The 24,109-nt window shown below is 43.6% G+C and overlaps 1 protein-coding gene across 1 annotated transcript in view; it reads left to right on the forward strand.

Annotated features, from left to right (window-relative positions):
- MAPRE1 (microtubule associated protein RP/EB family member 1) overlaps positions 1-24,109 on the forward strand; it is a 28,037-nt gene that overhangs the window by 1,424 nt on the left and 2,504 nt on the right. Inside the window, exons 2-6 of the mRNA XM_046678484.1 lie at positions 3,649-3,772; positions 12,723-12,868; positions 15,096-15,303; positions 17,850-17,971; positions 22,848-23,000. Of these exons, the coding sequence (XP_046534440.1) occupies positions 3,652-3,772; positions 12,723-12,868; positions 15,096-15,303; positions 17,850-17,971; positions 22,848-23,000 (750 nt within the window). The 5' untranslated portion in view covers positions 3,649-3,651. The remainder of the gene's footprint in view (positions 1-3,648; positions 3,773-12,722; positions 12,869-15,095; positions 15,304-17,849; positions 17,972-22,847; positions 23,001-24,109) is intronic.

A 24,109-nucleotide genomic window follows, 5' to 3' on the forward strand; every position in this document is an offset into this window, starting at 1 on the left:
GAGGGAAGCTTAGGACGTGATGTGCTGTGCACTGAAGTGTTTTCAGTTGGATTCTCATTTAATCTTCACCGCCACCTTGCGCAGAAGAGAGTGCTGTTCACCTTTCACAGGTGAGCCACTTGTGATCCAGAAAGGTGTTTACTCAGGGTCACGTGGCTTTTTTTCTGGCGGTGCCTCTCTCCCCCTTTCCATAGGGCGCAGTAGGGTGCCTTGAAAGTAATAGGGTGCTCATCAGTCAGCATTGAATCAGAAGGGGCTTGGGAGTCTGCTAGGAGAACTGCTCAAGGAGAAGAGTTACCTGGGGAGGCAAGAGGGAGCTTTTTCTAAGGCAGTTGAAACCTGGATCAAGGAGCCTTTTAAGGGCGAAGTTTGCGTGGTGATTCTGGAGTCTTCCTTTGAGGCCGGGCAATGGAATGCTTAGGGAGGAAGAGTGAGCTGTGGCTGACTGTAGCTCTGAGAACTAGGCTCTCTTTTGACTGCCTGGAAGAGCTAATTAATTGAGTCATTGGATGTTTATTGAACATCCACTGGGTGCCTACCCTTATGTATTTAGTGGCTGCAGAGTTTACGGAGCACATGGGACCAGGTATTAATGTATTGCTAATGAAAGAGTTTTAAATTACATGATGATGAAAGGCCATTAACGTTTTCTGGGCTGGGGTGTGGTCAGGAGACACACGTGGCTTAACCAGCTGCTTACATTTTATGGTAGCATGACACACACAGTACCCAGTGTGTGTGTGGATGTTGCCAAAGTAGATTGTAAGTGCTCAGCCTGGGACCGTGTCTTTTGTGTGGATGTCTCTCCTTGGTACCTTATAATAGCATTTTGCACACAGTGTGCATTTCATTTATTTGTTCAGTGATTTTTAAACGGGAGGTACTTGATCTAATTTGTGATTCAGAAAATTCTTTCTGGCTGCTGTGTAAGAACAGATTGAGACAGACTAATTTGAAGGTTGTGGCAGTGGATCCTGGGAGATGATGGTGGCAGGTCTCGGGCACTGTTTCTGGCACTGGAGATAGGACGATGAATGAGACAGGGTTCCTCCCTGCCCTGGACCTTGTTTGTTTAATACTCATTATGCGTCAGATACCATGCCCAGTATTTTATGTACCTTATCTCATTTAAACCTCACCTCATCCTTTTGTGGCATTAACTCTAAGGTAACTGAGGTGTATTGAAGTTAAGTAACTTACCCAAGGTCATACAACTAAGGAGTGACAGCATCACCTTCAAACCCAGGTCCTCCTGGCTTGAAATCCTTAGCTCTTTGCACAGAGCAAATTGTCTCCTGGCCCAAATCTGGTCCAGGAATGGTTCAGAAATGAAGACATAATGACAATCCAGTATGATAATTCCTATGGTAGAGGTTTGAATGAAGTACTGTAGGAACATAGGGATTAATTTCCCAGTGGAGTCAGGAGCTAAATTCTGTTGGCTTCTTGTCTAACGTGGTTTTATCATCTGAGTTTAAAAATGTAAGAATATTGATGGTTTGCTGTCTGAAAAAAGTTTATATAGGGACATTTTTATCTCTTTGATGCTGTCCTGCCAACCTTAAAAAAAGCATTTATTGAGCACCCACTGTGTGCAGGGCACTGTGACAAGTGCTGTGGGGGATTTGAGGGCACAGACCTGATTGATATGTCATTTCCCTCTCCAGACCTCAGTCACCCCTGCTCATGAAAGGGATTGGATGGGTAGATTTGCATCCCTTCCAGCGCCCACATTCTGTGGCTCTGTGACCTGGGGCTTGCAGCAGCCTAGTGCAGGAGACATGGGAAGTGAGAAGACCAGCTCATACACTAGGCACTAGGTGGAGAAAATGAAGTGCCGCAAGAGAGCATGGGGTCTCATCGTGGTTCCAGATTTGCTCTGAGGTTCCCCCCGCCATTAGTAATATTGACGTCTCATGAAGTGAGGAAAATTGTGTCAAGGTCACTATGAAATCCAGTGTTTTGGGGCTGGTCGGGTGGCTAAGTGGTTAAGTTCGTGCGCTCCGCTGAGGCGGCCCAGGGTTTTGCTGGTTTGGATCCTGGGTGCTGACATGGCACCACTCATCAGGCCACACTGAGGCGGCGTCCCACGTAGCACAACTAGAGACTCACAACTAGAATATACAACTATGTACAAGGGGGCTTTGGGGGGAAGAAGAAGAAGAAGAAGAAAAAAGAAATCCAGTGTTTTATGGTTGTGTGTCCTCTTGGTAATTGCCCAGAAATTTCGTTTAGATCTGGAGTAGCCTGCCCTTATCTTATATTGCTTGAGGCTTCCCTTCCCATAGTCTGCTTTCTACCAGAAGTCAGGGTGATCTTTATCAAACAAATGAGAGTGTGATTCTACCCCACTTAAATCCCCTGGTGGACTCCTTAGCAGTCAGAGAATAAAATCCAGACTCTTTACCATAGCCTGCAGAGGCCTGACATGATCTGGTTTCTTCACTTCTTTTCCCTCTTCTCTTCCTGCTCTCCCCTTGCTCACTGGGCTGTTGCCACCCTTCCATCTCCATGTGGCTGCTTCCTTCTGGTTCTTAAGCTCAAACGGCAACTCGAGAGAGAGGCTTTCCCTGACCGCATTCCCACCACCCCCATTGCCTAAATGGTCGACATGAAATGACATTTGTCCGTGTATTTGGTCAGCGTCAGACTTCCACCATTAGCATGTGAAGGCCCTACGGGTAGCAGCTGGTCTCTCCTGCTTGTCTGTTTCTTGGGCCCTAGTGCAGTGCTCGGTAAACATTTGTTGACTGAGGATGACGGTGGCGTCCACATTTAATAGCATTTTAAAAGGTTGGTGTGTTTCTGTGTGTTCGTTGTTTTGAATTTGAAGGCCTGGCAGAAAGATGAGGGGCAGCATTTTCTAGGCTCAGGGAAAGAATGGTTGATGGCGCTGGGCAGGCTTGGCTGCCAATTCCCAGGGCTTCTGTGATGAGCCTCTCTTTCCTCATCTGTAAAATGAGAATGGGGTGAACCTTGCAGAGAGTTGTCAAGTTTAAATAAACGCCTGTGAAGCTTCTGGCGCTTAGTAGGGCCTCAGATGCCCTCCGGTCCCCAGGTGGCTCAGCAGAGAATTAGTACCAAAGATTCTTCATTACCAGGTCGTTTGCCACTACCTTTGTGGTACTTAGGTTATTTGAAAAGCTTATTTACTTTTTTGATTATGAAAGTCAATATAATCTTTAAAGAAAATTTGGAAAATGGTGAAAACCATAAAAAGAAATTAATAAAAGGCCACCATCTGAAGAAAACTGCTGTAAACATTTTGCTTTGTCAGTGGATAAGCTTGGGCTAATGTTTTCTAGACAGGGACGTTCTTGTTTGTGCATCAGCCTCCCTTCAGAAAGCACTTAATTATCCCTTTACTCAGTGTCTTGTTGCTTAAAACTTTACACCAGTCACATTAAAATGAGGCCTAAATTTCAGGCTGGCTGGTGTTGGGCAGTTCATTCCAAGTCATGTTTGTGTCTGGAAATCCAGGCTCGTGGCTGGAATCCTAGTGTCTATGATTTGGCCTCTTGGGGAGGAAGAAGAGACTTAAAAATAGAGTGTTCCCGTAGGTCTGCTCTGGGTGACTCTCCAGGAAATGCCTGCTCTCCCTTACATGCCTACTAACTCGAGCCCTTCTCTCTTCCTCACGTGCTGTAGAAGATGGCAGTGAACGTGTACTCAACGTCAGTCACCAGTGATAACCTAAGTCGACATGACATGCTGGCCTGGATCAATGAGTCTCTGCAGTTGAATCTGACAAAGATTGAACAATTGTGCTCAGGTAAGAGAAATTCACTAGACCAGTCTTCCAGGAGAGCCTGCAGCTCCTTCAGTAATGTGCAGGCCTGTATCTGACTGTAGAAGCCACAGGTTCAGGTTCTGTCTTAGGGCTGCCCCAGTTCTTCCTCTCATCCCTGCCCTGGTTCCACTTCTTTTTTTTTTTTCTTGAGATTAGCCCTCGGCTAACATCTGCCACCAATCCTCCTCTTTTTGCTGAGGAAGACTGGCCCTGAGCTAACATCCGTGCCCAGCTTCCTCTATATGTGGGACACCTGCCACAGCATGGCTTGACAAGTGGTGCGTAGGTCTGCGCCTGGGATCTGAACCAATGAACCACGGGCCGCCGAAGTGGAATGTGTGAGCTTAACCACTGCGCCACTGGGCTGGCCCCCCTGGTTCCACTTCTGAAAGGAACTGCACTTAACTGCTTCTGGCCTGTGTAGCCACCATTTCCTGCCGTAGAGATTGTTATTTTGAGGCCTACAGCTTAGCCCCAAATTCTCTGTCTGCATTCTTGTGCATCCAGCTTTGAAATGTTTTATTTGAGGACAGTAACTGTAATTGTTGTAGTTCATATTAGTTTATCAGTGGCATTTCTTATTCCCAAGTAGCACAAGAGTAAAGTCAGGCAGATGCTGTTTCAGCCGCTGTTTTATCGAATTACTCTTTAATAAGAATTTGGCACAGAGTTAATGATTTAAAACCAGAACAAAACATGTTCTGTTTCTGTATATAATAATTATATAACATTTAGAAGACTAGAAAGAAGAAAATGAAAAATGCTGGTAGTGGCATTATTCAGAGAAAGCCACCATTTGGATGTTTTCTTTCAGTTTTCTGTGCACTTAAATAGTTGTATGTATTCCAGCTTTTTTCACTTAATGTTAGATTGTGGATCTTCTCTGCTGTCATTCAGTATCTTGGAAGTGTTTATTTTTAATGGCTGTGTGCTATTTCTTTCTGGATATGCTGGAGTTGTTTAAAAATCTTCCCAGTTTTTGGATTTAGATTGTTTGTAATTTTTCCATTGTGAATAATGGGTAGGTTGAGTATCTATTAATGTAAATCTTATCTCAGTTTATTTACTCAGTGATTCCTAGAAATGGAATTGCTAGATCAAAGAGTATAAACTTTAGACTCTTGGTAATTATTTTTCATGAAGGTGTTACCAGTTTCTACTTCCTTTAAAGACTTCCTGTCACACCTTTTGAGAGTTCTGCTGACTGCCCCTGACTGTCCTGACAGATAGGTGAGGTGAAGAATATTCCAGAAGGATGAGATGTGTATTCTGCTGCTCCTTAAGTTCTTATCTTGTGTGTAGGTTAGAGAATTAGAACCCTCAGCCTCTCCCAGTGTGACAAGAACAGTAATCCTTTCATTGAAGCCTCTGTGCCAGGGGTCATGTAAATGCCTTTCAGGTATCTCTTCGTTTCCTTCTCTCTGTACCTCCAAGAGGTAGGGATGTTTATTAACCCCGTCTTACAGGTGGGGAAATGGGCTGAGAGAAATTGAGAAACAAGTCCAGGGTCACACAACCCAGAACAGAATTGAGACTTGAACCTTCGTCATGCCAAGAGCCCCTGCTCTTCAACCTCTGTATCCTACTCACTCTCCAGACTTTTCCTTTACTGACTGGTGCCATTTGGACTGATTTAAAATGATTGCTCTCATTTGTATGATTTTTTTTTTATGAATTCAGCTTTTGAACTTCCTTATTTTATAGCTGGGTCCTAGTCTGGGTCTGAGTTTCGTTTGCTTGTCCTGTTGTTTCCCTTGGGAGGGTTAATCTCAGTTGTGCGGGTGGTCACAGGGAGGCTCCGCATGATGCTGTACAGTGAAACGGTGGTGCCCAAGAGCCAGGCTTATTAAACGTTAGTTACTCTGTTAGTTGTGGGCATAGGTTGTTAGCTTTAGATCTGGACTGCCTTCCCCCATTTTCGATTAGTTTCCTCAGTTTCATCGCCACATCCCCATTTGTTTGAGGCTTTTAAAGCACTTGTTTGCCCCGTGATTGGTGACTAATGTGGGGGTGAAGTCATCCTAGTTTTCATTGGAGCCAGCTTTTTTACCAGCAATTTCTAAAATTTACCTCTTTCTAGAAATACACTCCAAAGTATATTCCACTTAGTTAATTGGAAAATGAGATCTCTTTTCATGTGTAGATAAAGTTGTACATGTGCTGATCTGGCCCCAGGGTTCTCTCATTCAGACAGGGAGCTGTCATGGATAGTCAGGACTGGCCATGAAGAGGCTTCAGTCTGCTCTGAGCCCTGTGACTTTGGGTGAGTCCCTTAATGTTCTAGTTCCTTGTCTGTAAACGGGGTAGTAGACCTGGCCCCATGTTGGGCTGTGGTGAGACTCACCTGTGAAAATAGCTCTCGGACATTGATTCTGGGCCAGACCCTGGAGGTGAGTGTAGCTCTCTTGAGGTGGGGCACATCCTTGTTTTACAGAGGAGGAGACTGCCGATGGGGCACAGCTTATGCCTTACAAAGGTTGGTTTTGAACCCGGATCTTTTTGACCACACAGCCCATACTTTTTCTGCTGTGTACATGTTAAACCTTTTTAAAAGAAGCATTTGGAAGAGAGTTAAACAAATGTAAATTATATAATTGATAATAATTGTCTCTATAAAGATCTGTGAAGAATTTCAGCATGGCCTGCCATTTTTCTTATCCTAGATAAAGTGCTTTTCCCCAGAAAGTAGCAAGTGCAGGACACTTAACTGATACGTAAACAAACTTTTATTCATTGTTAGCTAGTTGTTTTTTTGAAAGCTGTGTAGGACTTCTCTGTGTTTGTAGATGGTTGCATTGTGTTTCACATTGGTGTTTAGAAAACCAGGTCCTGGCCTCCACTATGAAACCAGACAGGATGAGCCGCACACTGTGTCCCTGAAGAAGGGCTGCCTCCGGGGGATTGGAGTCATAGAGAAAGTGAGGCTCCTCAGCTCTTTGCTAAGTCTACTGAGGCCCAGGGAGAATCCCAGCAGCCTTGAACACTGGTGCCTTTCCCTCCTGATGCCTCTGATGAGCAGAGGATCAAGCAGACCAGAATTGTCCACCAAACCCAACCTTTGAAAGGTGGGAATAGGCCTCTCCCTCGAGAGGGCAAAGCTGTGGGGCCCTGCACTGTTAATGTGTTGGCTGCCTGTGAAATGGCTGAGTTTTGTCAGCCTTGCGGGCTCCCCGCCCCGCAACAGTGAAACAAGCCTCTGCTTGGCTTTTGTAGTGGGATAAGGTTGGATAGCTTTCAGTGACAGAGTTGGCAGGTTGTTTCACGATTCATTATATTCTGTAGTCTCCCTGTTTTAGGGAGCTAGTTATCAAGTGTTTTGGAAAGATAGTCATCAAGAAAAAATCCCTGATCACAAAGAATGATTTTAATGAGGGCTTGCTGTGTCAAAAAAGGGAGGCTGGTTGCTTTTTGTCAACCATTCCTGTGTTCCCTCAGTTCCATTCCATATGCAGGCTTCTCTTCACTTTTCCAAGGGCCCAGCATTGTGCTTTGAACATGTAGAGTGACTCTCCCTCAGTGTTCTCAGCTCCCCCTTCTCTTCTCTCCAACCTGGCCTCCTTTATAGTTCCTGTGCTGTACGGAATGGGAGAGGTGTCCTGATGTGCCCTGGCAGATGCTGGGTTTCCTTTTTCCTCAGCTTATTGTGGGGTCCTGCTAGCTCTTGAGTGTCTGTAAAACAGCTTGTCAGTTTTGGTCGTGTGTTGCTCTGAGGGCATGTGCCCGTGCCCCTAACCAGAGACCTCCCCCACTTTTTCTCCTTAAGTTGGCTCCCTTTTGCAGACACTCCATTTTGGGCCATGATTCTACCATTCTTCCAGTGTCGCAGGCCTGAGAGCATCTTTTGAAGCTAATTCTCAAAGTTCTGTATGTCTCTGAAGGGTCTTTTGGATCTGGCCCTTTTTCAGTTTACTCCTAACTGGACACTGGGTCCCCCTCCTCCGTTCCTCTTGTTGGGCCACGTTAGTCTGCAGCCTTTGTAAGAAACCATTTTTATTATGTCACTCCTCTGCTTAAGGAAGTAGCTCTTTAACCTTTTTTGCCTAACTTATCAAGCACCTCCTTGATTTTTCTTTGCCTTAATTAAAGCAAAACAAAAGACAAGAAACCAGTTTTCTTCTGCTTATAAGTAAATAAGTCTTCGTTATAGAAATGTATTAAGAAGAAAACCACAATCTGCTGTAATGTCCCAAGTTAATGGTAGTCATTGTTATCTTTTAGCTGTGTGTATATATATATATATTTATTTATTTATTTTTTTTTAAGATTTTATTTTTTTCCTTTTTCTCCCCAAAGCCCCCCGGTACATAGTTGTATATTCTTCGTTGTGGGTCCTTCTAGTTGTGGCATGTGGGACGCTGCCTCAGCGTGGTTTGATGAGCAGTGCCATGTCCGCGCCCAGGATTCGAACCAACGAAACACTGGGCCACCTGCAGCGGAGCGCACGAACTTAACCATTCGGCCACGGGGCCAGCCCCTATATATGTATTTTTTAACTTACAGCTTTATTTATTGAACACTTACCATAGGCCAGACACTTTCCAAAGTGCTTTACATATATAACCTGGAAGGTAAGGACTAGCGTCCCCATTTTATAGGTAGAGAAACTGAGGCATAGAGAGGTTAAGCAGCTTGCCCGAGGTTACTCATTTTAGCTGTACTTTCAATATTTTCCTATAATTTTTAAATATAGTTGACATACTGTATATGGTTTTTATTTTTTGAGTGACTGAAAGTGTCAAAATGGCTTAAAATTCAACAGGAACAAGAAGATAAATGAAAAGTGAGAAGTCTCCCTCTTAACCCTGTCTACCAGCCACCCAGTTCCCTGCCCCAGAAGTAAACGTGTCATCACCTTCAGAGAGCCTTCAGAGAGAATGTGTATGAACGAGCAAAAAACATCCATCTAGCCATATTTTATGTGTGTGTGTATTCTCTTTTTTCCCTTTTTACACTAATGGTAGCATGTTTAATCACACTGTATATTCTGGAGAGTGTTCCATATCTGTGTATTATATGCCACTTTCTTGTATGGCGGTGTAATTTCCGCAGTCAGTCCCTATTAATGAACATTTGGTTGGTTTCAGTCTCTTGCTATTACAGACTGTTGCAATAAGTAACAAATATAAGCACACATATGTTGTACGGTTCTGTTTCCTGCTTTTAAAATTAAAGTAGGATTATTTTTCCCATGTTAAAATACCTTGAGGCTGATTTTTAATGTCTGCCTTAATGATTCCTCACAGCCCTCTATTTCCAAAGTTCATTCATCCTTTAGGATGACACAAGCCTCACTCACTCCCTGAAGCCTGAACACTCTCAGATTTAATAGTCAGAGTGTGTTTCCTGTGTGTTTGTGTTAAAACATCGAGAGTTCTCACTCTGGGGTTTTCCGGTTAGGGGAGCATCTGTTGGATCTGGGTAGAATGTTGGCTGCCGCTTTCATCTAATTCTCCCAGGGACCCTTGACTCGAAAGGCTTGAGAGCCAGCACGCCTGAGATATTGCAAGCTTTTGGAGCGGGGACAGCGTTATGCTCTTGTTTTGTGTTCTCTGCTTGCAGCGCAGATCCTGGTAGGGTGGGGCTGCGGCAGTCAGTGATGCAGTGGCACAGCTGGTCCTGCCCTAAGTCTGTCTGCGTCCTGAAGCTGCAGGTCGTTGGGACAGCGGCCGTCTAAGAGGGCTCCTCTTCTAGCCTTGCTTCTGTTGTCAGCCTTTGTCATTAAGGCAGAGACTGGAAGGAAGGCCCCTTGTTAACCTGTTCTGTACCCAGCCGAGACATTTATGGGCCAGGAATTTTCAGCCTTTTTGGAAAAAGCAGTTGATAAACTTTTTTCTTTTAAGCACTTACCTTCTTTTTTTGTGTTCTGATTATAAAAGTAATATTCACTGTAGTACATAATAAAATATTTAAAAAATAGAATGCGTTCAGTACCACCCTCCAAAGATGGCCACTATTCAGGCATTTTTTTTTTTTTTTTTAAAGATTGGTGCCTGAGCGAACAACTGTGACCAATCTTCTTTTTTTTGCTTTTTCTCCTCAAATCCCCCCAGTGCATAGTTGTATATTTTAGTTGTGGGTCCTTCTAGTTTTGGCATTATTCAGGCATTTTGATTTACAGAACAGTAATTTCATATGGTTTAACCTAATACGTTGTGTTTTCTTCTAGTTTTTTTCTATGCATATGTATTAAGATGGGTATTTTTACGTATATGAAGACATAGATATGTTTTGTATCTTTTTCTTTTGATATTACATCTTGAGCTTTTCCCCCAAAAATGAAAAAGAATATATTTTGAGTGCTGGTGTAATATTCTCTCAGGCAGATGGTGTGCTAAAATTTATGTAATTTATTCCTTGTACTGTTGGACATACAGGTTGCTTCCATTTTTTACTCCTGTGAATAGTTATGGTAACCAGTTTCTTGTGTAAATCTTTGCCCTATTTTTTAAAATTGCTTCCTTAGGCTAGACCCCCAGCGTTTGTTAGCCATTTGCATGTCTCTTGTGAATTGTCCAACTGCGTTGTCCATTTTTAGTGGGGTCTTACTGTTTTTCTTTATGTATAAACTCTCTGTTTGAGCTTCTCTCTCAGTCAGCGTGGCAGCATGCTGTATCTCTTTTTTTCCCTGAGCCAGGAAATGCTTCTTTATTCAACTGAAGGGGTTCTAAGGGAGTGGATAATGGTATTGTTGAAAAGAGCAGCAGACGGGATTCAGGAGACCTGGGGTCTGATCCTAAGATTGGTCTCTGGCCTCTGTGGTCTTAGGACATAGTTTTTGGTTCTCAGTTTTTAAATTTATAATGGCTCTAAGGATTCTTCCAGCTCTAAAATAAAAACTGATAGTTCTTCAAGTGGTTTTTTCCTGAGAAGCAAGCAGATGACTCCTCTTTTTAGGTAGTTTTGGTTGACTTGAGCTGGAAGTCCCATGGATGGCTTGGGAATAAATGCACATTATTTTGCTGTTTCAGAAAAATATCTTTCATATGTAGAGCAGTGCTATGGGTATAGATGCTTAGTAGATGATTTTTGCGTGTGTGTGTGTCTGGTTTTGTTTTTTTTATTTTTTTATTTTTTTTAAAGATTTTTATTTTATTTTATTATTTTATTTTATTTTATTTTATTTTTTCCTTTTTCTCCCAAAGCCCCCTAGTACACAGTGGCACACTCTCTGTTGTGGGTCCCTCTAGTTGTGGCATATGGGACGCCGCCTCAGCGTGGTTTGATGAGCGATGCCATGTCCGCGCCCCGGATTCGAACCAACGAAACACTGGGCCGCCTGCAGCGGAGTGCGCGAACCCAACCACTCGGCCACAGGGCCAGCCCCGTGTCTCGTTTTTTTTTAAGTTGATTCTTATATATCAGGATCCAGATAAGATCTATATGTTGCAAATAGTAAATTGACTTTTAAATCTCTTTTAGAATTTAACAATTACTCCTTTTCGTCGTGCTCTTAGTTTCTTAAAGAAACTGGGTCATTGTCCTCTAGAATTTAAGAAGCTATTAGTGTCCCTATTTTAAAAAATATAAATATTGCTAATTCAGTGCCTGGTGCATAAAATTCCCTCAGTATATTTTTGTTGGATGAGTAAATAAATCAGCCACCTCGAAAATCAGGCTTTCACCGGGGCCAGCCTGGTAGTGTAGCAGTCCAGTTGTCATGCTCTGCTTGGGCGGCCTGGGGTTTGCCAATTTGGATCCCGGGCATGGACCTAGCACCGATTGTCAAGCCATGCTGTGGCAGGCGTCCACATATAAAATGGAGGAAGATGGGCATGTATGTTAGCTCAGGGCCAATCTTCCTGAGCAAAAAGAGGAGGATTGGTGGCAGATGTAAGCTCAGGGCTAATCTTCCTCAAGAGAAAAAATCAGGCTTTCACTTTCCGATGTTCCTTTCTGCTAAGAATGTCACTCTGGTCACTGAAGTGCTTTTGCTCTCTTTGCATCTTTCCAAAAATAATGATAATGGCACTCTTTGTGCCAAAACTGTCAGGGAGCCAGCTTGGCCTGATTTAAAGTAGGTTGAATGTGCGCATTACGGTGGTCTGTGTTCTGCACACCACCTATTGCTTAGTCACTGGATTTCTTGTCGTCTTCCTTGGCTTGTTCTTTGGCGAAATTAGCCCTGGAGGAGCAGTCAGTGCACAGGGAAGCCTGCCCTGTATCAGGAAGGTGCAGTTCGGTAGGCATTAGAGAAGTAACATTCCTGGAAATTTTAAGCACCAAGAAAACACTTTTTTGGGGGTGGTGATCAAAAAAATGGGCAAGTGGGGGAAGGAATGAAATTGGGGAGGAGGAAATGAGATTAAAATGTATGTGGTAAGTTCTTTGAGTTGCCTTTGAAATTAAAAAAATTTAAATGGAGGAACACAAATATGTCTTCTATTCAACTTTGTGTATAAAATGATAGGTTAAGTTTATTTAGAGATGTAAGAAGCTCAGAAAGACAGACATCTTAGAAAAACCATTTTCTTAACCTAGGTCAGAGGACGGATCTTTGAAATACTTGGGAAATCCCTCCCACCACTGGGGAGGAGGGTAAGTCCTTGTGACAAATCAGACAGTGTCATCTCTGTTTCCCTTTTTTCTCTTCTAGGCATTCATTTTTCTTTGTAGTGGTCATTTTGTTGTCACGCTGGTTTCTTATAAAGAGTAGTTTTCAAATTTCATAGAAACATCCCTTTTTTCCTCATCATAGGCTTCCGAGTTGCAAGTGTGTTGTAGAACTTATCAGGTAAAACCACAGTCTTATTATAGATTTAAAAAATTGACTTGAGAGTCAAGTAGTAATGAAGCTTTTGGGTTTTGTAGGTTCACTTTACAACTTCTTAAATGGTATGTGGGTTAAGTGGGTCTGGGTAAAAGTTCACCCCACTTATTTACTAGTAGTGTTTAATGACCTGGTGTATATTTTATTCTTCTGTTGTTCATTCAGGGGCTGCCTATTGTCAGTTTATGGACATGCTGTTCCCTGGCTCTGTTGCCTTGAAGAAAGTGAAGTTCCAAGCAAAGCTTGAACACGAGTACATCCAGAACTTCAAAATCCTGCAGGCAGGTTTTAAGAGGATGGGTGTTGACAAAGTGAGTCAATTTTATTCTTTCATTTAGGTTGTTTCTTAACTAGTGGTTGTTACTGAGGATGTAGATGTTGGCCAATAACTTTGGACATTTTTTTCTTTTCCCGATTTACATAATTATCATTTCTCCAGTTAATGCAGAATTTACTAGGAGCAGAGTTTCCCTCTGCCCTGCTACCACCAGTTCCCTCGCCGTCTGCTTTCTTCATCATGAAGTTAGTAACCATTTGGAGGAATCAACCTGTAAATCTGTACCTGTGATTTTTTCTTTTTGCTTTTTCTCCCCAAATCCCCCCAGTAGATAGTTGTCTGTTTTTAGCTGGGGTCCTTCTAGTTGTGGCATGTGGGATGCTGCCCCAACATGGCCTGATGAATGGTGCCATGTCCGTGCCCAGGATCCGAACCGGTGAAACCCTGGGCTGCCAAAGTGGAGCACACAAACTTAACCACTCGGCTACAAGGCTGGCCCCGTGATTTTTTTTTTTAATATTACTGTTTAATCTCAATTAGTCGCAGCTCCAACTGTTTTAATCTCTGGATTTACTTCTGTAAAGCATACCATATGGTAGAGTAAATAGTTCTAATAGGGAAGATTCTAGAAATACTTGTTATAGCAAGGTACAAGGAAGATCTCTAGTAGGTACTGGGAAGTTCTGTTTGCCCCCAAGGTTATTTGAAGGTGCTAGAAACATGGTTCACCCGGGTTCATTAGGACAGATATTATCTCTGTTTTTAGATAATAGATTATTGCAAAATTAAGCAATCCCTACCCCCCCCCCCCCAATTAAATTAGAAGGATTTATCCTTTTAAACCATTTTGGGGGGGAAGACATTTATTTTAGTAAAGCTTATAATCATCCCCTAATTGTCTTGCTGGTGTATCTGTTTTTTATTTACTTTGAAATCAGTCTTATTTTTATTTTAGTTTGTCTCTGTACAATATAAAATGTGCATTTGTAGTCTTAAGAATATCATTTAGTTACCAGACATGGTTAAACTAGGTGTAGCTTATATACAGTGATTTTTCTTTTTCTTTTCTGGAATTATATATATTTTTTTGAATAAGGGAAATTTCTAAAGCATGCAAAAGTAGAATAGTGTGCTGATCTCCCACGTGTCAATGATTGTCAGCTTCGGGCCAGTTTTGTTCCAGCTTTACCTCTACCCCACCCCCTGTACTTCTGGATTATTTTAAAGTGAGTTGTGGTCATAACATTTTATTTGTAAACGTTTTAGTATTATACAAAGTAATTTAAAAAAGTTATATTTATTTGCTCAGAGGGGTGGATATAGTTCAGATCATTATATACATTCTTTTTTATAAAAATACCATTGCAGCTGGAATCCTTAAAGAGTTAAAAGATAGTTAAGCTCTGGCCCACAGTCCAATGATTTGAAGTAATACCTGATAACACAGCATTCTTGTACAATAAAAAAAACGTACAGGGTCCTTAAAATATGTTTTGATAGGATTGGAATTGCTTGAAAAACATCATAGCATTTTGTAGAAATCTACCGTGTGACTGAGTCTGTACCTTGACCTATTTTTTTTTTTTAAAGATTGGCACCTGAGCTAACGTCTGTTGCCAGTCTTCCTTTTTTTTTTTCTTCCCTTCTCCTCAAAGCCCCCCTGCCAGTACATAGTTGTATATTCTAGTTGTAGGTCCCTCTGGTTGTGCTCTGTGGGATGCCACCCCAGCATGGCTCTATGAGCGATGCCAGGTCTGCAACCAGGATCCAAACTGGTGAAACTGTGGGCCGGCGCGAAGTGGAGCGCGTGAACATGACCACTCGGCCAGGGGGCCGGCCCCACCTTGACCTATTTTTAAGACAGAATTTTCTTTAACAGAGTTCATGGTAGATACCTGTGGTTAGCTTGTGCTCTGGATTTCATTCTTTGTGACAGGCACTGTGGCTGTGCAAGTTACATGGGAATGACTCATCTTAGGATGTGTGCATGTGACTTATATATGACACCTACTGCTCTTGCTTTTCTTATTCCTTTTGATGGACTTGGGTGGGGGTTGGCCGGTTTAGGTACTCTGTGGAAGGCAAACTGAATGAAACTTGCTCTATGAACTTCCAGGGGCTTACTTAGCACTAAGTTCTTGCCTCTAAAATATTTTTTTCCCCTTTTGGCAGTGCTTTATACTGATTTGGTGCATGAACATGTTTGATGCTTGCCAAAAACTTCATGCTTTGAGCTAAACAGTCTTGATGTTTCTCTGCAGATAATTCCTGTGGACAAATTAGTAAAAGGAAAGTTTCAGGATAATTTTGAATTCGTTCAGTGGTTCAAGAAGTTTTTTGATGCAAACTATGATGGAAAAGACTATGACCCTGTAGCTGCCAGACAAGGTCAAGAAACCGCAGTGGCTCCCTCCCTTGTTGCTCCAGCTCTGAACAAACCGAAGAAACCTCTCAGCTCTAGCAGTGCAGGTAAAAAAACAAAACAAACACCATTTCCAAATAATAGTATTCCAGATATTCATTCATTCATTCATCATTCAACTAGAATTTTCCGAGTAGCCATAGGTTTAGGGAGCTTAAGGAGCATAATCCCAGCCCTGTGGCGGGAGTGTGGTTCGTGGCATCAGGCAGACCTGTATGTGTTCTTAGGTCTCTGTAGCCCAGTGTAAGCCACTTCACCTCTGCCCGACAATTTCCTCCTTTATAAAATGAGAATTTCAGTACTTGCCCCAGAGGGTTGTTCTTGAGGCCTGAGTGAATTACTGAGTGAGTATGCAGTTTTGTCACTACTCTTTAGTTGTATGGAATAGAAATCCCTCGGGTTAGCTCACATGAAAGAGAGCTTTAGTTTGAACACAAGGACATTTCACAGAGCCCTAGGAAGGGAAGTTAGAACCAGACCTGAACTCCCAGGAACTGAAGGAACTTTCTAGGTCTCTCAGGGACTGCTCTTGGCTCTCTGCATCATGATTCTTTCTGCAGACCAGCTTCCCGTGCTTACGTAGTGCTTCCCCGCCCTTCCCTACAACTTTAGCTCCTAAGTGGCTTTGACTTGCTGTGATGCCAGCGGAATGTGCGAGGCAGGGGCAGGAACCTTCTTTAAAAGGTCTTGGCCTGGTAGGTTTCCCAAAATGTGTTTCCAGTAGTATATTCATAGAACATATGTATACTTTAGGGCAAGTGGATGTTCTATAGATGCTAACTCCTTTTTCAGAAGGTGGCAAGAACATTAGTTAAGGTCCCGTAGTACCTTGAGAGAGAGGCTGATCCGTGTGGTAGGTAGAGAGGGACACTGAGTACTTTTTATAGCTTTGTTGAGATGATTCATGTGCTGTTACGGTTCACCCATTTAAAGTGTATAATTGAATGGTTTTTAGTATGTTCACAAGTGTGTTCAACTATCACCACAATCAATTTTGGAACATTTTTGTTACCCTAAGAAGAAACCTTATGTGTGCCCAATAGCAGTCGCTCCTGTTTTCCCGTTTTTCTTCCCCACCCCCGCCCGCCCCCAGCCAACCCTAAGCAACCACTAATCCACTTTCTGTCTAGGATTTACCTATTCTGAATATTTCATATAAATGGGATCATAGATTATTTGGTCTTTTGTGTCTGGCTTCTTTCATTTAGCATAATATTTTCAAGTTTCATCCATGTTGTAGCATGTGTCAGTACCTCATTCCTTTTTATGGCTAAATAATATTGCATTGTATGGCTATACCACATTTTATTTATTCATCAGTTGATGGTCATGTGGGTTGTCTCCACTTTTTAGCTGTTAGGAATAACGCTGCTTCTGCTGCTACGAACATTCCTATACAAGTTTCTGTGTGGGTGTGTGTTTTCTTTTCTCTTGGGTGTATATCTAAGAGTATATCTTGGAGCAGAATTCTTGGATCATATGATAACTGTTTAACCTTTTGCAGAACTACCTGACTTTTCCAAAGTGGCTGCACTATCTTACATTGCCATCAGCAGAGTATGTCAGGGTTCCGATAGCTCCAGATATTGAGTACTTTTATTCTTTAGCTTCCTAGAATGGCGAACTGCATAGGTAACCCTGTGCATTTCATATTTCAGATGCTGCTGACGGGCACGTGGAGACTTGCATTAAGCGTTAGTCTTCGGAATAAACACATACTAGAGATCATCCTAAGGAAATGCCTGTTACTGCGGGCAAAAGGCCTTATGAGTATTGAATAGTTTGGGGTGTTAGGAAGATCACGTGTTTCTAAGCCTGGCATAAAGTACAAGCTTTACAAAATAATTGTGGAATGAGTGAATAGAATCATGATCGATAAATCTCCTTGAGGTAGCGCATTCTTGATGATTTTAACTTGTAGATAGGTTGGCCCCTTCACTGCGTTTTCCTTTTCCTTGTCTGCCTTTGGCTATTACAACTGAGAGAAATCAGTAAATCGTAGTCAGTGTGCTGCTGTTCTCTCCTTACCCCTCTGAACACCACCTCAAAGGTGCGCAAGCGGCGGGTTTGAAGTAATTAGTGATAAGAACAGTCTCTACCGCCCTCCTCTTCCCGGTCCAGGGAGCCCACGGTTCTGAATTAGGAGGCATCTTACTTTCCAGTTGGGGAGCTGTGGGCACCTGGCAACAGCTGGGCCTGAGAGCTCAGCCCTGGTGTGAAGTTTGCCTTCGCTCCCTGAAGCTGCCCTGTATGTGGACTTGGTTCGAGCTGGGTTAAGGTAGATCATCTTCATGCACCATAACGATTGCCTTTTTCAGATGATAGTCCTGTTCACCCCAGCGGGAAAAAGACCTCAGAGAAGGACTTATTCCCAGCACAGAAGATTGTGGCTAAAATTGGTACTTAACTCTGCTGCCAGGATAAAACATCACTTTGGGCCAGCGTGGGGGTGTTGTCTTGCATGCTGGGCTGTCTACGTTGGGTCCCTTCACTGCATAGCTGTGGAGGGCAGTTGGTCACAGCTTCCTCTTGTCTGGTGTGTTTTTCTTGTCTTGAAATTTCTTCTCTTAAAAAACCTCTGCTCCTCTCTCAGCTCCACAGAGGCCCATTGCAGCACACAGAACTACAGCAACCCCTAAGGCTGGCCCGGGTGTGGTGCGAAAGAATCCTGGTGTGGGCAACGGGGATGACGAGGCAGCCGAACTGATGCAGCAGGTAGGCCCCCTCTCCATCCGAGGTGGGAGTCCTTGGGGGGAGGACACTTGCTGCGCTCATCAGGGGAAGCCTGTCTGTGTTCTTGGAGGGAGACCTGCCTTGTCTGCTTGCAGAAGCAGTCCTTATGTCACGTGTGAGCACTTGGTGTGGTGTGGGGATCGTGAATGTGGAGGTGGGGGCTGGTCAGGCATTTCTGACATCTGTTAGTGTGACGGAGACCGATGGCTGTCTGGAAACCCACCCATACGATAGAACCCTGTTGAAAGTCTGGTACGCTGTCAGGAGTCTCTGGGGTTCAGAAAGTGCCTCTTGAATTTTGGCTGTGGCAGAAGATAAAGGAAAGTTCCTTTTTAAAGAAGTAAATAAAAAAAGATTCCACAGTGTCTCTACTGAAATCCTGGGTCCCTAGAGATTCAGGTTGAGAGTGGAACTGGTATGAAAAGCCTGTTGCTCTTCTGTTCTTAACAGGTCAGTCATTTGAAATGTCTTCTTCAGGATTAGTTAAATATCCTGAAGGTACTTGTCAGAAGTCTCTGTGGAGCAGAACAAATTTTAGACGTTTAGACATCTTCTCACTAATTCTTGCAGTTTGTTTGTTTGCTTTTGCATGCCTCTCTTGATTAATTCCGGTTTTAAAGTCAGGGGTGCTTTGTGATGCCCCTGAGTTTGTCATTGAACCCTTTTACTTTCCTAAAAGCCGAGTCCTAAAACCTGAGGAAAAAGACCTCACTTTTAATCCAGAAGCTCTCGCGACCCTGACCCTGCTCCCAGGAGATGGGACATAAGAGCCTGCTCAGAGGTCATATTTTGTGTTTTTATTCATTGATTTGTGTGTGCCCCGTGGTCCTACGTGCCCTGGGAGTGTCAGGGTGACTGGGTCACCATCCCCATTAGTGTGGCTGCCTTGAGCACCCTCTGGGTGTTGTCACTGTGTGTCACTTGTCACTCCAAGTACGCCATCCTGGAGAATAAGGAGACTTCCCTGTAACTGTTGGTTTCCAGATGTGGATATACACAGGACACAGCTTCAGAGGAAAACAGTAAATGCCGGGACTGGGTGGCTAGCGCAGGGTTGATCTTGTGCCCTCTAGGAGAAGGTGCAGCGTGTTCCATGTCACTGCTGTCTGGCTCAGCTAGTGTCCTAGGGGAGGGAGCACGGGCTTTGGGTTGCGCGGATTTGGAGATTGTTCTGGCTCTGCCACTTCCTTCTCCTTGAGATGCGTCAGTTCACCTCTCTGCACTTACTGTCCCGTGTGAAGTGGGGCTAGTGCTTTGGTCATGGTAGCTGAGTGGATTACGAGCTGATGCTATGTCAAGCGCCTGGAGTGGTGTTTGGGATAAATGGGGTAAATGGCAGTGGATAAAAGACAGTTGTGATTATTACCGTTCTTCTCTGTGGGTTTTTTTTTTTTTAATGAATGGTTTACAGTGTATTTTTAAAAAAAATTTTTTTTTTAAGATTGGCAACAGTTGTTAGCTCAGGTGCCAATCTTCTTTTTAATTTTCTGCTTTTTCTCCCCAAATCCCCCCAGTACATAGTTGTGTGTTTTTAGTTGTGGGTCCTTCTAGTTGTGGCGTGTGGGATGCCTCCTCAGCATGGCCTGACGAGTGGTGCCATGTCCACGCCCAGGATCCGAACCGGTGAAACCCTGGGCCTCTGAAGCGGAGCGTGCGAACTTAACCACTTGGCCACGGGGCTGGCCCCTTCTCTGCGGTTTTGATAGAGTGAAATAGGTTATGTAGTGTTTCTAAAAGTTCACAGGAATCAGATTTTTGGGGTGAAATACGTGAATGTTAATAATAATTAAACAGTGACTAACAATTTTAGAGTGTGTGTCATTACTTTACTAGGCACTTTAATCTCAGTTGTGCAGCAGCCCTGTGAGGTTTTACGGATAAGAACAGTGTGGCTCGGAGAGGTTCAGTCACTTGAGCTGGGTCTGGAACCTGCCTCACACCCACATGGTCCAGCCCTGCCTCAGAAGTACTTTATTTGGTTTGCACCAGGTTTTCGTTTATTCTTCTTCTTCATATGAAGGATTTGAGGTTCTCTCCAGGTCACTGACGTCCTTACCACCACCCCCTGTAACTGACTCCCTTGGCTCATACGTGCTCTTTCTGGCCCCTGAAAGTATTTGAATGTGTGCCCCTTGATAAAGGTGTGGACGTCTTGGGGCCGTGACCTGTGTGGGAAATAGAGCCAGAGGGGCTTGTTAGGCTAGGAGAAGAACAGTGTATTCTACAAATTACCTTGTAGTATTCATATCCTTGGGAGATGGGCAGCAATTCCACATTCTTATGTCATCCGGGAGAAATTTACTCAGTTGATTTTAGTCTAAAGCAGCACTGTGCAATAGAAACAGAATGCAAACCAGAAATATGAGCTTCATGTATAATTTACAATTTTCTAGTAGTCACATTAAGAAAAGCGAAAAGAAACAGGTTAAATTAATTCTTTTTTGTGTGTGTGAGGAAGATTAGCTCTGAGCTAACTGCTGCCAGTCCTCCTCTTTTTGCTGAGGAAGACTGGCCCTGAGCTAACATCCATGCCCATCTTCCTCTACTTTACATGTGGGACACCTACCACAGCATGGCTTTTGCCAAGCAGTGCCATGTCCACACCCAGGATCCGAACCTGCGAACCCCAGGCTGCCAAAGCAGAACCTGCACACTTAACTGCTGCGCCACTGGGCTGGCCCGGTTAAATTAATTCTAATAACACGTTACCCAGTATATCCAAAATGGTATCATTCTCACGTGTAATCAATACAAATAATTATCAGTGGGATGTTTTTCATTTCAAGACTGTTATAGGTCTTTGAAATTTAGAGTGTATTTAATATTTATAGCCCGTCTCAATTGCACTTGCCACATTTCAAGTGCTCATAGCTACCATATTGGCCAATGCAGGTCCAAAGCGTTCTCCTTGGGCTTCTTAGGTTATAGCTATTTTACTACAAGAGAAGGTTCTAAGAGTGACAGTGGTTACTAGCCACAGGTTTTTAATAAGCTCATAAATAAGCATTTAGAAGAGCACCAAGTGAAAGCCAGTGACTTAGTGTATACTCACTGTCTCTGTGGATACGTGCTCCTTGAGTGCTGTCAAGGAGGAGTGCTGCTTTGGCTTTACAGGTGGGACCCAGAAGGCTGGGTTCTGGTACCTTGATGATTTGTAGGCCAGAGAAGGTTTAAATGGGTTTTGAGGGAGGTACTAGTGAAACGTGAGTGTGCAGATGGAGTCCAAGCTAGCATATCTTTTTAAGCTGTTTTGACTGTCCTTTCCTCTTTGGTCGCTAATATGATGGGAAGGCCTGTTCCCTGGTGCTTGGATCTTGGAGCTGAGGATCCAGGGCAGTTTCCTGCTTGCTGCTGAGGTTGGTCAGCTCTTGCCCTTCTCTCCCCTCTCGTGCTCCCCTTTGGGGCTAACGAGACTTGAAGGAAAGGAAACAAGTAGCAGTAAAACAGGGAGGGGTGAGTGGGGGGAGGTGGATGATTTGGATTTGCTGGCTACTAGGTAATGGTAGTGCTTTATCGAAACTTTCAATGATTTTTAAAAGTGATTTCTGTGACTGATAAAGGAATAGTGAAAGGATATCTCAAACCTGGTTCTGGTTTGGGCTGTTCAGCCTTTTGATGATGAACATGGAAGTTAAGTATTTAACAAAATGGTCCTGGTGCTTCCAGTCACCTGCGCTTCACCTCTGAGTGCTTCTTGACTACAGGTTCTGAAGGGGAGCTTCCTTCCACCCTGGGACGGGGCTCGATCCCTTGGTTGTGTCTGGCTTCTTGATCAGAAGAAGTGTGGGGAAGCTAGGTAAGCTGTTTGATTCAGTTTTTGCAGCTAGAAATTCAGAAGGCTGAACTAGATTTCTGGGGTGCTTCTGGCTCTTGGAATTCCCTGCTACCCAAATTGTTCTCAGCAGCTGCCCCTGTGATTTCCTGGCTTGGCTTGCCCTGTGGCCTAGCCTGTAAGTCCTGTGAGGATTTTATGTGGCACGGATGCTGTGTGATTTGCATTTAGTGAGCATTAAATTGAATTCACGTGTCATAGATTTGAATACGGGAATGAAGATACACTGTGCTTAAAATACACAAAGGACCGTAAGAGTCCTTATGACTTTTATTACTCTTGGCTAGATAGAGTCTTGGCCTGCGCACTGAGGTTTCTTCCTTCATTGCCGCTTTGTGGAAATTAGAGCCCCTCACTGGGACTCCTGGAGGATCCTGCAGCATTGTGTGGTGAGCTGAGGAGATGCTCAGTGGAGCTGGCAGTGGAATGTGGTGGGGTTTGCTCCCTGCTGCCACTGTCCTCTCCCTTTTGAGACTTTTGGGAAGAATCATTGAGTTTTCCGTGCCCAGGCCTCCCTTGGTCCTAGCTGTTTTTGGCTAATATTAATCATCTTTGGCTAGTCTTCCCCTCCTGGCTCGCCATTTCTACCCTGCTCCCTTGGACCAGACCCTGTCTTTTGCTGACCTCCATACGCAGAGAGGTCTGGACTTGATGGACCAGTGCCCTGTAAGGACTCAATTTATGATTGTCTGCCATCCTGCTGGGCTGGGTTGTGGATTCTGCTTGTCTGTTTGTCTCAGGCTCCCGTAGTTTTTCTCCCTGATCTTTTCTCAGTGCCTGGGAAGTTCCTGCGTGTTTCCTGGTGTAGTCTGCCCTTTCCTGAGAGTTAGTATAGTCAAGGTGGTAGTGAACAAGCCCATGTTATTTATCTAGGGCTGAAGAAAATTGACATTAAACTACAGTGGGTTTTTGTCCACGTTAGAGAGTTTGATTAAAGACCACATCTCCTTTTGGGCTAGAAGTTTGTCTGATGTGTTATTGGTACATGAATGCCAGGTGTCTCACCCTTTTTAATGTCTTGTGCAGGTCAACGTATTGAAACTTACCGTCGAAGACTTGGAGAAAGAGAGAGATTTCTACTTTGGAAAGCTAAGGAACATTGAATTGATATGCCAGGAGAACGAGGGGGAAAACAACCCTGTGTTACAGAGGATTGTGGACATTCTCTATGCCACAGATGTACGTGTTGACTATGAGGATATTTTCTTGCCATTTTGCCACCTAAGAAAATTTTATCTGGTTGGTTTTGGCAAACTCAGTGCCAATGCTTCTCGTGTTCCAGTGTAGTATTCATCAAAAGACTTCGGCTTTGACCCTCAAAGTCAGCCACAGGGAGCCTCTGCCTAGCTTCAACATCTGCCTTGAGGTCTGGGAGCTTTTGAGGCAGGAATAGGACAAAGAGTGCTGACTTACCCTGCCTTTCTAGTTTGTGGCCACTGATAGGTGATGAGTGCCACAGAATGCTCTTAACCCCACCATCCCCACTCCAGTCCCTGTAGCTTGGACCCCTCAGCCTCAGGTGCTGCCCCCATTTTATCAGGGCCCCAGGTATGCTCTGATAACCAGGCATGTGGCCCGTTGGTGACGTCTGCTGCCCATAGCCATCAGAGTGCACCTCACTCTTCCCTTCCAGGTGCGGCCTGCTTCCCATTCCCTCACAGGCCTTTGTGGTCTTGTTTCTTGGGATCCATGTATGTCACGCAGCCACATCTGCTGATGCTAATCATGACATGTTAGCTGCTCAGGGAAGGCTGATTTTCCCTAGATTTGGAATTTGGTATCTTACTGTGTCCACTCTTTAATGGCTGTTTTTTTTAAGAATTCTTCTGTATACCTACCAGGGTCTCTAGGGTCAAACTACAGTATGTGTCTTAAGTGTTTTGTAGTATGTGTAGCAGTATACAAATATGAGGTGATATTAATGCTGTTATTAACACTGTCCTCTAAACAAATCAGATGAATTTTGGGGGCTTAAGGCAGATGACTGAAGAGTTGATAATTTGTTCAATAAATTCTTATTTTGGGATTGCTTTTTGCTAGATAACGAAAACAAAGATGGTGAAGATATGAGAGTCTTTGGTCGAGTCTCAGTATTATTTTAGTGGAATCATAACTAAATTCAGCCCTAGAGATTTAGTTAAAAAAAAAAAAAGGTGGTGATTGAAGACGAAATCTAATTTGTTTTTAAAGATTGGCACCTCAGCCCTAACATCTGTTGCCAATCTTCTTTGTTCTTTTTCTTTCTTTCTTTCTTTCTCTCTTCTCCCCAAAGCCCCCCAGTACATAGT

Source organism: Equus quagga, chromosome 12 (genome assembly GCF_021613505.1).
Source record: "Equus quagga isolate Etosha38 chromosome 12, UCLA_HA_Equagga_1.0, whole genome shotgun sequence".
Taxonomy (NCBI): Eukaryota; Metazoa; Chordata; class Mammalia; order Perissodactyla; family Equidae; genus Equus; species Equus quagga.